At 25.2% G+C, this 12,934-nt stretch overlaps 1 protein-coding gene across 1 annotated transcript in view; it reads left to right on the top strand.

Moving 5' to 3' along the window:
- The first annotated feature begins 210 nt into the window (after positions 1–210).
- Positions 211–12,934, top strand: part of Hira (histone cell cycle regulator-like protein) — a 58,155-nt gene continuing 45,431 nt past the window's right edge. Inside the window, exons 1-3 of the mRNA XM_043051599.3 lie at positions 211–537; positions 2,815–2,877; positions 5,287–5,397. Coding sequence (XP_042907533.2) covers positions 501–537; positions 2,815–2,877; positions 5,287–5,397 — 211 coding nt within the window. The 5' untranslated portion in view covers positions 211–500. The remainder of the gene's footprint in view (positions 538–2,814; positions 2,878–5,286; positions 5,398–12,934) is intronic.

Genomic DNA, 12,934 nt, shown 5'->3' with positions numbered 1-12,934 from the left:
TATCAATCTAAAAAAAGTCTTTGTTGCACAAATAAATTAATTTATATTTATTATAAATGTATCGTTGTCTTCCACTCCACTGTCTACCAAACGTTTCACATGGTTTGTCCTTAAATAGCTTGTGACGATTAAGCATGTGCAGGCAAATCAAAGTTGAACTTGTTTGCTTATAGCTTTCTTATTCTGTTATCTAATTGATCAAGCCTCCTTGTACTTTCTTCAGTTTGGCAGGTCTACTTTTTTGACAACTAAACTTCTCTGCAAGCAAATTATCCGTTCTTTCTTTCGAAATTATTAATTTAACAATATTATTCTCACTCGATGAGGTTATGATTTGCGCTCCGTGTATTAAATAAGTGAAAATAAATAAGATGTCCACCAAGTAAACTGCTGGTTTTAATAGTATTGTAGATGCTGTTTAGATTTATGTTATTTTACAAAAGTTCACTTTTTGTGTACTATTGATTTTATTGAATCGTTACCTGTTCTCATATTTTAAAATGAAGTTATTGAAACCTAACTGGATCTCTCACGATGGTAATTGGGAATCTTCAGTTGCTTACAATTGTTCCGATAGTTTTTAATATTTTTTATTGTTGTCATTTGTACCTTCAATTAGATAGCCTGACATTTAGTATTATGGGAATTGCTTTGTTTACATTGCCTGTCGCGAATAATGTTGTCAGTATGCCGTCCCGGCTTTTTTTGTTCTGTTGGTTGTATCTGTAATATTAGCTCTTCTCTTATGTTCTATTTATAAAATCTTTTGCTTTATTTGTATTTTTGTTACTTATGATTTTTAAAAACAAACATTTGAGGTATGTTTATTAAATGGATCATTTCTTTACACTTTAGCTTGTTAGTTTTAATAATGGAATACATTATGTTATCAAAAAAATACAGAATGGAAATTCTCCGTAGATATAAATTTAATTTTCCTTGCAGAGGGATAGAAATGTCTTATACTTATAAAAAACGTTATTTTTATCTATATGCTCTATCTATGATGATAACAATGGAAAACTGTGTTAGAAGATCAATATGTTTATATGCTGTACAGTGATTAGTTTTAAACTGAAAAAAAAAGGAAAATTCGTTCAATAGTATATTTTTAAAGTGTATTTATGAAGTAGTTAATAATATATTTATAAAGTAATTATGTATTCAACTTAACATAAATTATATTTTATGATTAAAAGATACACTTATCTTGTTTTCTTGCCATTAGGAATAAATTTTAAGTTTTTTAGAGCTGTGACGGTTTTAAAGTAATTGAGTAGAGGGTTGACCTGTCATGTCAGAAACTTTTCTTTTAGTTAGCTCTTATAATAGCTGACAGTAATTAATTACACCTCTCCCAAATTTTTCCTTTTAAGCATGCTTTTAGTGTCTTGTACTAATTTAGAACCTTAAATGCATAGTGGTTGTATTTGTGGTTAATATCCATTGGTCTGTCCAGGCCGAACTTGCTACCGTTTAGCGGAACCTTCACAATTTCAACTTAAAGAAAAACGGTAGTTTACAAAATAATTTTTCTGAAAATTTTATTTTTGTATCTCATAAGAAACGATAAATCCATATTTTTACCACATTTTTGTGTTGATTTTTTAATATAATTTTTAATTTTCACAAATTATGTCTAAATTTTCACAAAATAGATACCTATCAGAAAAACCTAGACAGACCCCTGATATCTTGTCCAGAGCCACCCATTAAAAAATTTTTCTGAGGGGGGATATAACAAGGAAAAATATTCATTAAAATAAGTTAAAATTTTATGAAAAAATTTTAAAGGTAGGTATCAGATATTTTCTCAGTAATTTAAATAAAATCTTACTTAACAAGCACAAATTTTGACAAGAAAAAAAAGTACATTTTCAACAGCTTTTAAATTTTATAACAAGAAAATCTTGCTATATTTATATATGTTATGTTAATTAAATCTATACATGAGCACAAAAGCAGAAACTGTGAGCATTAGTGTTTTTTAATTAACACATTATGTATATTTTTTATATCTTCTAATTAACAAAAAAAATATTAATTATAGCATAGAATTGAAAAATACAACTTTTGCATCTTTTTTATGAGAATCAGAATAGATTCAATGGATGGTTAGCTGTATAAAGAAAAAAATTTAAAAAGTGATCTTTATATGATTAACTATATTGGTTAAAATTTGTTTGTAACAAAACTTTTGCTGGTAACTAATTTTTATTTATTTTGATATCTTAGCTTAAAAAGTTTGTTATCCTATATTGTAATTGTACTATTTGTAATAGGACTTGTGCTATGGGCCGTTCAATTTGTAAGTCTTTTTAATTTTATGTTAAATATAAAAAAACAAAAAAGCTCTGAAAATATAGCAACCACTACACTTTATTAATGTTATTTCTTTTAATCAATTAATGGCTCACTACCTCTTAGAATTTAAAAAAATACAGAAGAATCTTATAAATGATAAAATTACAACTTAATTTAAATACAATCTCAATCTTAAAACTTCCTAAAATATAAAGCTTGTTCACGCAACAACATAAGCAAAGGGATTCACCGGAAGTTTTCAATATTCCTTTTTATGGCTCTAGTATAATTTTATTGTTTATATTTAGTTAATCATAATTATTTACTCTTGATTAAGACATTAAAAATGTGATTTATAATTATTTAAAATGAAAGAAAAATTAATAACTGTTATAGCCAACTAAGATTTTTTATCAAATTGATTTCCAGAGGATACAAATGATCCCCTTGTTTCATATCCCTTTGTGTTGACAATACATAAATAGTACTTTAATATGTGATATTTTTCAGGTCATCCAATTTTTTCTGTAGATATACATCCAGATGGGTCACGGTTTGCTACAGGTGGACAAGGTATTTTGTTTTGTTTAAATTATTTTAAATCTACTTGATTTGTGTAATGAAGTGAAAATTTTTAACTTGCATAAAAATATTAATGATATTTCAATTCAATAAATGTAAACTTTTCAGTGTTATTTAAGAATAGAATTAAAAAATATTTTATTAATTTTAAAGAATCTTATATGAATGTTAATATACATGACCAACAGCCGAAAAGCAATAGGAAAACCGTATGAATTTGCTACTAAAGGGGTGTGAATCGAATATCCGTGTCAAAAAGTTATTCAGATGTGTAATTCAAAGTACATCAGTGACTTAATAATGTCCAATTCAGGATTTTGGGGATTTCAAAAAACCATGTAATAATCTGTAGTTGTTGAGAAACTACAAGAATTTCTGATGACACCTTTCGCAAATTCTAACAAACATGATAAAAAGTCGATTGGTGATAGCTTGCATCAGCTTTTCTAGATTCATGAATCATAATTTTGTACTAATTTAATTTTAAATATGTAAAAATTTATTCCTATAAATACAGAAAAGATGATCGATAAACCATGTGAATTTACTACAAAAGCAGCACAAATCGAACATTATGTGTGAAAGTGTCATTAATCAAATGTGCGATTCATAATTCACCTGCTGTAATAATAATCTATGTAAAAAAAAAAAAAAAGCTATGCAATCAGCAAAAAACCATGTGAAAGTTTGTAATTGTTACAATAACTATTTAGAAAATTAACAACAATTTAGATGATTTAACAATAACTATTTAGAAAATGAAAAACAATTTAGATTTATAACAAAATCTATGCAAAATTGAGCCCTTCATAAGGCGATAGTTTCAAGGTGCCATGCAAAACTTACGAGACAAAATAATAATTTCTTATTTCCCAAAAATAGAAAATTATTTCAAAAATTTTATCTCAGCAAAATAATAATAAAATTTGTTCTTATCCATTGCAATCCCTGTAAATATTGAGTGAAATTGTGTACATTTTGGAATTTTACTTCAAAATTTTTCAGGTGGCGCGGATTCAAAGTTTTGCCAAAGGTGCAATCCAGTTAATAAATTTTTGAGTAATAAAATAGACTATAACACATTTTCCCAATTATTAGAACTCTGACAATAGCCTATGTTTTATAATTTCTCTAAAGGTACAAGGCTCTCTTGAATAAGCATAAACAATATCAGGATAATTAGAAAATATTCAAATTTTATCCGATTGCCCTGGTAAAATGCTTGATGCTAACTTGGCAATTAGCATCATGCCAGACTTTTTCAATTAGCATTTTACTATTTTATCAGTTTATAAATTTGTTCCGAATAAAATGCAGTTTCTAATTCTATTACACAACATTCATAGACAGCTGCCCACACCTCAGCTAATCATGAATCCTTTCATCACTTAGACAAGGCTTTCTCTGTATTTATAAATTATATTGTTTGCTCTAAATCACTTGATTTTTATTTAAAAAAGGAATCACCAGTATTTATCACCCTTTTTTTAAAAAAATAATCTTATATTTAAATCTAAAATAATTATTTTGGAATGTATTTAAATTCTTAAGGGTATGATTTTCATTAGTCAAATTTCATTGATATTGAAGGTGTAATGCAGAAATGTTATTAGAAAGGGATGTATGTAAATTAGTATTTAAAGTAGACTGTATGAAGTTTCTTCAAAGTAGAGTGATAGATGAAATAAATCAGAAACTAAATGTGGATAAAATTGATATGAAACTTTTAAGTTATAATTTTTCATTAGTAGCACACAAAATAATTTTCTGTTTAATACGTATATTAAAATTAAGCCTGTTTAGTTTCACATTTATTTAAAAACTAGTATATTTAAAAGTGATTAAATATGTAGTTTACGTATAGACATAATGAAGGAAGCCTTGTTCCGCCATGAGTTATTTAGAGTAATTTTTTTTTGGTGTTTCCTGATTTGAATTAACTTATTTTTTATCTGATATCTGACTGACTAATTAGGACTCCATATTCAAAAATTTATTTGGATGTTAAGCTTGAGTATAGACAACTAACATGTTCTCTAGAAAAAAATTATTATTTTTTTTTTTTTTAAATTCTATTTTGAAGAAACTGTTTACCATGTTTAATATTACATAATAATTACTTTCTTTTAGTTTTGTAATATTAAACACATTGCCTCTTTTAAACTTGCAAACTTACTCAGTGCAACATTTAAATTCCTGAGATATGTTACTTTGAGCTCTGAAGATGAAAATTAGAATTTTTCCATTGTGTTACTGATTGATACAAAAGTTTCTATTGAATTTATTATTTATTTTCATAATTTTTTTTCTAATTTTTTTTTTTCATTCATGCTAAAATTTCCACAGAAATAAGAAAATATGTTTTCATTATAATTTCTAAACTGTCTTTGAAAATTGTAGGTATGGACACTGGTCGAATTGTTATATGGAACATGTCTCCTGTGGTCGAAGAAGCAGATGAAAAAGATGAAAACGTTCCAAAGGTTTTGTGTCAAATGGATAATCATTTAGGTAATTATGATTTATATATACCAGTATAGTATAGCACAAAATTAACAATCTCCACTTGCCACAGAGTGGTGACTAACTGTAAAAAATGGGCAATAAAAATTTGTTAATTGCTAACTGATTGTATCTTTTTGCTAAATCATGTGCTACAATACACATGTTTTCAAATCCTCGCGTTATTTATTCAGGGAAACTGTAATCCTAGGCATGTTCAGACAAAATTTCCGAGGAACTGAATTATCAAAGGTTTATCAACTATTTCAGAATAACAAATAAATTTCTACTTCAAGAAAGTAGGAAATTTTTCTTCATTTTAGAAATAATTTGAATTAATTAGTCTTTTAATGGTTTGCAATTTTCAGTTCTTGAAAAAGTGGTGACTGTTAAAAATGCTGTTTTAATTGAATAGTATGTGTTTTTTAATTTTTTTTCTGTTTAAAATAGAAATGGTAAAATACATACATACTTTTATACTAAAATATTTTTGTTGAATTTAAAGTTTTTAAATTAAATCCTTTTATTGAAGCTTGTGTAAATTGTGTCCTGTGGTCTGGTAGTGAAAAATATTTAGATTTTTGTGACAATGACAAGGTTCAAATGATATTGGTTCTAATGATATTATTGATTCTAATGATATTATTGATTCTAATGATGTTATTGATTCTAATGATATAATGGATGAGGTTCTAATAGTATAATTGAATTAATTACAATTTTCTTTTAATGGTTTACAACTTTCAGTTTTTGAAAAAGTGGTGACTGCTAAAAATGCTGTTATAACTGAATAGTATGTGTTTTTTAAATTTTTTTTCTGTATAAAAGAGAAATAGTAAAATACTTGCACACTTTTATACTAAAATGTTTTTGTTGAATTTAACGTTTTTAAATTAAATCCTTTTATTAAAGCTTGTGTAAATTGTGTCCTGTGATCTGGTAGTGATAAATATTTAGATTCTTGTGACGATGACAAGGTTCAAATGATATTATTGGTTCTAATGATATTATTGATTCTAATGATGTTATTGATTCTAATGATATAATGTATGAGGTTCTAATAGTATAATTGAATTAATTACAATCTTCTTTTAATGGTTTGCAATTTTCAGTTTTTGAAAAAGTGGTGGCTGCTAAAAATGCTGTTATAACTGAATAGTATGTGTTTTTAAAATTTTTTTTCTGCATAAAAGAGAAATAGTAAAATACTTGCACACTTTTATACTAAAATGTTTTTGTTGAATTTAACGTTTTTAAATTAAATCCTTTTATTGAAGCTTGTGTAAATTGTGTCCTGTGGTCTGGTAGTGAAAAATATTTAGATTCTTGTGACGATGACAAGGTTCAAATGATATTATTGGTTCTAATGATATTATTGGTTCAAATGATATTATTGATTCTAATGATGTTATTGATTCGAATGATATAATGGATGAGGTTCTAATTTTATAATTGAATTAATTACAATCTTCTTTTAATGGTTTACAATTTTCAGTTTTTGAAAAAGTGGTGACTGCTAAAAATGCTGTTATGACTGAATAGTATGTGTTTTTAAAAATTTTTTTCTGCATAAAAGAGAAATAGTAAAATACTTGCACACTTTTATACTAAAATGTTTTTGTTGAATTTAACGTTTTTAAATTAAATCCTTTTATTGAAGCTTGTGTAAATTGTGTCCTGTGGTCTGGTAGTGAAAAATATTTAGATTCTTGTGACGATGACAAGGTTCAAATGATATTATTGGTTCTAATGATATTATTGGTTCAAATGATATTATTGATTCTAATGATGTTATTGATTCGAATGATATAATGGATGAGGTTCTAATTTTATAATTGAATTAATTACAATCTTCTTTTAATGGTTTACAATTTTCAGTTTTTGAAAAAGTGGTGACTGCTAAAAATGCTGTTATGACTGAATAGTATGTGTTTTTAAAAATTTTTTTCTGCATAAAAGAGAAATAGTAAAATACTTGCACACTTTTATACTAAAATGTTTTTGTTGAATTTAACGTTTTTAAATTAAATCCTTTTATTGAAGCTTGTGTAAATTGTGTCCTGTGGTCTGGTAGTGAAAAATATTTAGATTCTTGTGACGATGACAAGGTTCAAATGATATTATTGGTTCTAATGATATTATTGGTTCAAATGATATTATTGATTCTAATGATGTTATTGATTCGAATGATATAATGTATGAGGTTCTAATAGTATAATTGAATTAATTACAATCTTTTAATAGTTTACAATTTTCAGTTTTTGAAAAAGTGGTGACTGCTAAAAATGCTGTTATAACTGAATAGTATGTGTTTTTAAAATTTTTTTTCTGTATAAAAGAGAAATAGTAAAATACTTGCACACTTTTATACTAAAATGTTTTTGTTGAATTTAACGTTTTTAAATTAAATCCTTTTATTGAAGCTTGTGTAAATTGTGTCCTGTGGTCTGGTAGTGAAAAATATTTAGTTTCTTGTGACTATGACAAGGTTCAAATGATATTATTGGTTCTAATGATATTATTGATTCTAATGATGTTATTGATTCTAATGATATAATGTATGAGGTTCTAATAGTATAATTGAATTAATTACAATCTTCTTTTAATGGTTTACAATTTTCAGTTTTTGAAAAAGTGGTGACTGCTAAAAATGCTGTTATAACTGAATAGTATGTGTTTTTAAAAAATTTTTTCTGCATAAAAGAGAAATAGTAAAATACTTGCACACTTTTATACTAAAATGTTTTTGTTGAATTTAACGTTTTTAAATTAAATCCTTTTATTGAAGCTTGTGTAAATTGTGTCCTGTGGTCTGGTAGTGAAAAATATTTAGATTCTTGTGACGATGACAAGGTTCAAATGATATTATTGGTTCTAATGATATTATTGGTTCAAATGATATTATTGATTCTAATGATGTTATTGATTCGAATGATATAATGTATGAGGTTCTAATAGTATAATTGAATTAATTACAATCTTCTTTTAATAGTTTACAATTTTCAGTTTTTGAAAAAGTGGTGACTGCTAAAAATGCTGTTATAACTGATTAAAATGTGTTTTTAAAATTTTTTTTCTGTATAAAAGAGAAATAGTAAAATACTTGCACACTTTTATACTAAAATGTTTTTGTTGAATTTAACGTTTTTAAATTAAATCCTTTTATTGAAGCTTGTGTAAATTGTGTCCTGTGATCTGGTAGTGATAAATATTTAGATTCTTGTGTTGATGACAAGGTTCAAATGATATTATTGGTTCTAATGATATTATTGATTCTAATGATGTTATTGATTCTAATGATATAATGTATGAGGTTCTAATAGTATAATTGAATTAATTACAATCTTCTTTTAATGGTTTACAATTTTCAGTTTTTGAAAAAGTGGTGACTGCTAAAAATGCTGTTATAACTGAATAGTATGTGTTTTTAAAAAATTTTTTCTGCATAAAAGAGAAATAGTAAAATACTTGCACACTTTTATACTAAAATGTTTTTGTTGAATTTAACGTTTTTAAATTAAATCCTTTTATTGAAGCTTGTGTAAATTGTGTCCTGTGGTCTGGTAGTGAAAAATATTTAGATTCTTGTGACGATGACAAGGTTCAAATGATATTATTGGTTCTAATGATATTATTGGTTCAAATGATATTATTGATTCTAATGATGTTATTGATTCGAATGATATAATGTATGAGGTTCTAATAGTATAATTGAATTAATTACAATCTTCTTTTAATAGTTTACAATTTTCAGTTTTTGAAAAAGTGGTGACTGCTAAAAATGCTGTTATAACTGATTAAAATGTGTTTTTAAAATTTTTTTTCTGTATAAAAGAGAAATAGTAAAATACTTGCACACTTTTATACTAAAATGTTTTTGTTGAATTTAACGTTTTTAAATTAAATCCTTTTATTGAAGCTTGTGTAAATTGTGTCCTGTGATCTGGTAGTGATAAATATTTAGATTCTTGTGTTGATGACAAGGTTCAAATGATATTATTGGTTCTAATGATATTATTGATTCTAATGATGTTATTGATTCTAATGATATAATGTATGAGGTTCTAATAGTATAATTGAATTAATTACAATCTTCTTTTAATGGTTTACAATTTTCAGTTTTTGAAAAAGTGGTGACTGCTAAAAATGCTGTTATAACTGAATAGTATGTGTTTTTAAAATTTTTTTTCTGCATAAAAGAGAAATAGTAAAATACTTGCACACTTTTATACTAAAATGTTTTTGTTGAATTTAGCGTTTTTAAATTGAATCCTTTTATTGAAGCTTGTGTAAATTGTGTCCTGTGGTCTGGTAGTGAAAAATATATAGATTCTTGTGACGATGACAAGGTTCAAATGATATTATTGGTTCTAATGATATTATTGGTTCAAATGATATTAGTGATTCCAATGATGTTATTGATTCGAATGATATAATGGATGAGGTTCTAATTTTATAATTTAATTAATTACAATCTTTTTTTAATGGTTTACAATTTTCAGTTTTTGATAAAGTGGTGACTGCTAAAAATGCTGTTATAACTGATTAAAATGTGTTTTTAAATTTTTTTTTTCTGTTTAAAATAGAAATAGTAAAATACATACATACTTTTATACTAAAATGTTTTTGTTGAATTCAAAGTTATTCAATTAAATCCTTTTATTGAAGCTTGTGTAAATTGTGTCCTGGTAGTGAAAAATTGTTAGATTCCTCTGACGATGACAAGGTTCAAATGATATTGGTTCTAATGATATTATTGATTCTAATGATATTATTGATTCTAATGATGTTATTGATTCTAATGATATAATGGATGAGGTTCTAATAGTATAATTGAATTAATTACAATTTTCTTTTAATGGTTTACAATTTTCAGTTTTTGAAAAAGTGGTGACTGTTAAAAATGCTGTTTTAACTGAATAAAATGTGTTTTTTAAATTTTTTTCCGTTTAATATAGAAATAGTAAAATACATGCATACTTTTATACTAAAATGTTTTTGTTGAATTTAAAGTTTTTAAATTAAATCCTTTTATTGAAGCTTGTGTAAATTGTGTCCTGTGGTCTGGTAGTGAAAAATATTTAGATTTTTGGGACGATGACAAGGTTCAAATGATATTATTGCTTCTAATGATATTATTGGCTCTCATGATATTATTGATTCTAATGATGTTATTGATTCTAATGATATAATGACTGAGGTTCTAATGGTATAATTGAATTAATTACATTCTTTTAATGGTTTAAAATTTTCAGTTTTTGTAAATGTGGTGACTGTTAAAAATGCTGTTATTACTGAATAGTATGTGTTTTTAAATTTTTTTTTTCTGTTTAAAATAGAAATAGTAAAATACATGCACACTTTTATACTAAAATATTTTTGTTGAATTTAAAGTGTTTTAAATTAAATCCTTTTATTGAAGCTTTTGTAAATTGTGTCCAGTAGTGAAAATTGTTATATTCCTGTGACGATGACAAGGTTCAATTGATATTATTGATTCTAATGATATAATGGATGAGGTTCTAATGGTATAATTGAATTAATTACAATTTTCTTTTAATGGTTTACAATTTTCAGTTTTTGAAAAAGTAGTGACTGTTAAAAATGCTGTTTTAACTGAATAAAATGTGTTTTTTTATTTTTTTTTCTGTTTAAAATAGAAATAGTAAAATACATGCATACTTTTATACTAAAATGTTTTTGTTGAATTCAAAGTTTTTTAATTAAATCCTTTTATTGAAGCTTGTGTAAATTGTGTCCTGTGGTCTGGTAGTGAAACATATTTAGATTTTTGTGACGATGACAAGGTTCAAATGATATTATTGGTTCTAATGATATTATTGGTTCAAATGATATTGATTCTAATGATGTTATTGATTCGATTGATATAATGGATGAGGTTCTAATTTTATAATTGAATTAATTACAATCTTCTTTTAATGGTTTACAATTTTCAGTTTTTGAAAAAGTGGTGACTGTTAAAAATGCTGTTATAGCAGAATAGTATGTGTTTTTTAATTTTTTTTTCTGTTTAAAATAGAAATAGTAAAATTCATGCACACTTTTATACTAAAATGTTTTTGTTGAATTTAAAGTTTTTAAATTAAATCCTTTTATTGAAGCTTGTGTAAATTGTGTCCTGGTAGTGAAAAATTGTTAGATTCCTGTGATGATGACAAGGTTCAAATGATATTGGTTCCATGATATTATTGATTCTAATGATATTATTGATTCTAATGATGTTATTGATTCTAATGATATAATGGATGAGGTTCTAATAGTATAATTGAATTAATTACAATTTTCTTTTTATGGTTTACAATTTTCAGTTTTTGAAATAGTGGTGACTGTTAAAAATGCTGTTATAACTGAATAGTAAGTGTTTTTTAATTTTTTTTTCTGTTTAAAGTTGAAATAGTAAAATACATGCACACTTTTATACTAAAATGTTTTTGTTGAATTTAACGTTTTTAAATTAAATCCTTTTATTGAAGCTTGTGTAAATTGTGTCCTGTGGTCTGGTAGTGAAAAATATTTAGTTTCTTGTGACTATGACAAGGTTCAAATGATATTATTGGTTCTAATGATATTATTGATTCTAATGATGTTATTGATTCTAATGATATAATGTATGAGGTTCTAATAGTATAATTGAATTAATTACAATCTTCTTTTAATGGTTTACAATTTTCAGTTTTTGAAAAAGTGGTGACTGCTAAAAATGCTGTTATAACTGAATAGTATGTGTTTTTAAAAAATTTTTTCTGCATAAAAGAGAAATAGTAAAATACTTGCACACTTTTATACTAAAATGTTTTTGTTGAATTTAACGTTTTTAAATTAAATCCTTTTATTGAAGCTTGTGTAAATTGTGTCCTGTGGTCTGGTAGTGAAAAATATTTAGATTCTTGTGACGATGACAAGGTTCAAATGATATTATTGGTTCTAATGATATTATTGGTTCAAATGATATTATTGATTCTAATGATGTTATTGATTCGAATGATATAATGTATGAGGTTCTAATAGTATAATTGAATTAATTACAATCTTCTTTTAATAGTTTACAATTTTCAGTTTTTGAAAAAGTGGTGACTGCTAAAAATGCTGTTATAACTGATTAAAATGTGTTTTTAAAATTTTTTTTCTGTATAAAAGAGAAATAGTAAAATACTTGCACACTTTTATACTAAAATGTTTTTGTTGAATTTAACGTTTTTAAATTAAATCCTTTTATTGAAGCTTGTGTAAATTGTGTCCTGTGATCTGGTAGTGATAAATATTTAGATTCTTGTGTTGATGACAAGGTTCAAATGATATTATTGGTTCTAATGATATTATTGATTCTAATGATGTTATTGATTCTAATGATATAATGTATGAGGTTCTAATAGTATAATTGAATTAATTACAATCTTCTTTTAATGGTTTACAATTTTCAGTTTTTGAAAAAGTGGTGACTGCTAAAAATGCTGTTATAACTGAATAGTATGTGTTTTTAAAAAATTTTTTCTGCATAAAAGAGAAATAGTAAAATACTTGCACA

Source organism: Parasteatoda tepidariorum, chromosome 2 (assembly GCF_982258835.1).
Source record: "Parasteatoda tepidariorum strain Cologne lab strain chromosome 2, Ptep-v5.0, whole genome shotgun sequence".
NCBI lineage: Eukaryota > Metazoa > Arthropoda > Arachnida > Araneae > Theridiidae > Parasteatoda > Parasteatoda tepidariorum.
The sequence above is the reverse complement of the archived record's forward strand: the minus strand, read 5'-3'. Positions and strand labels throughout refer to the sequence as shown.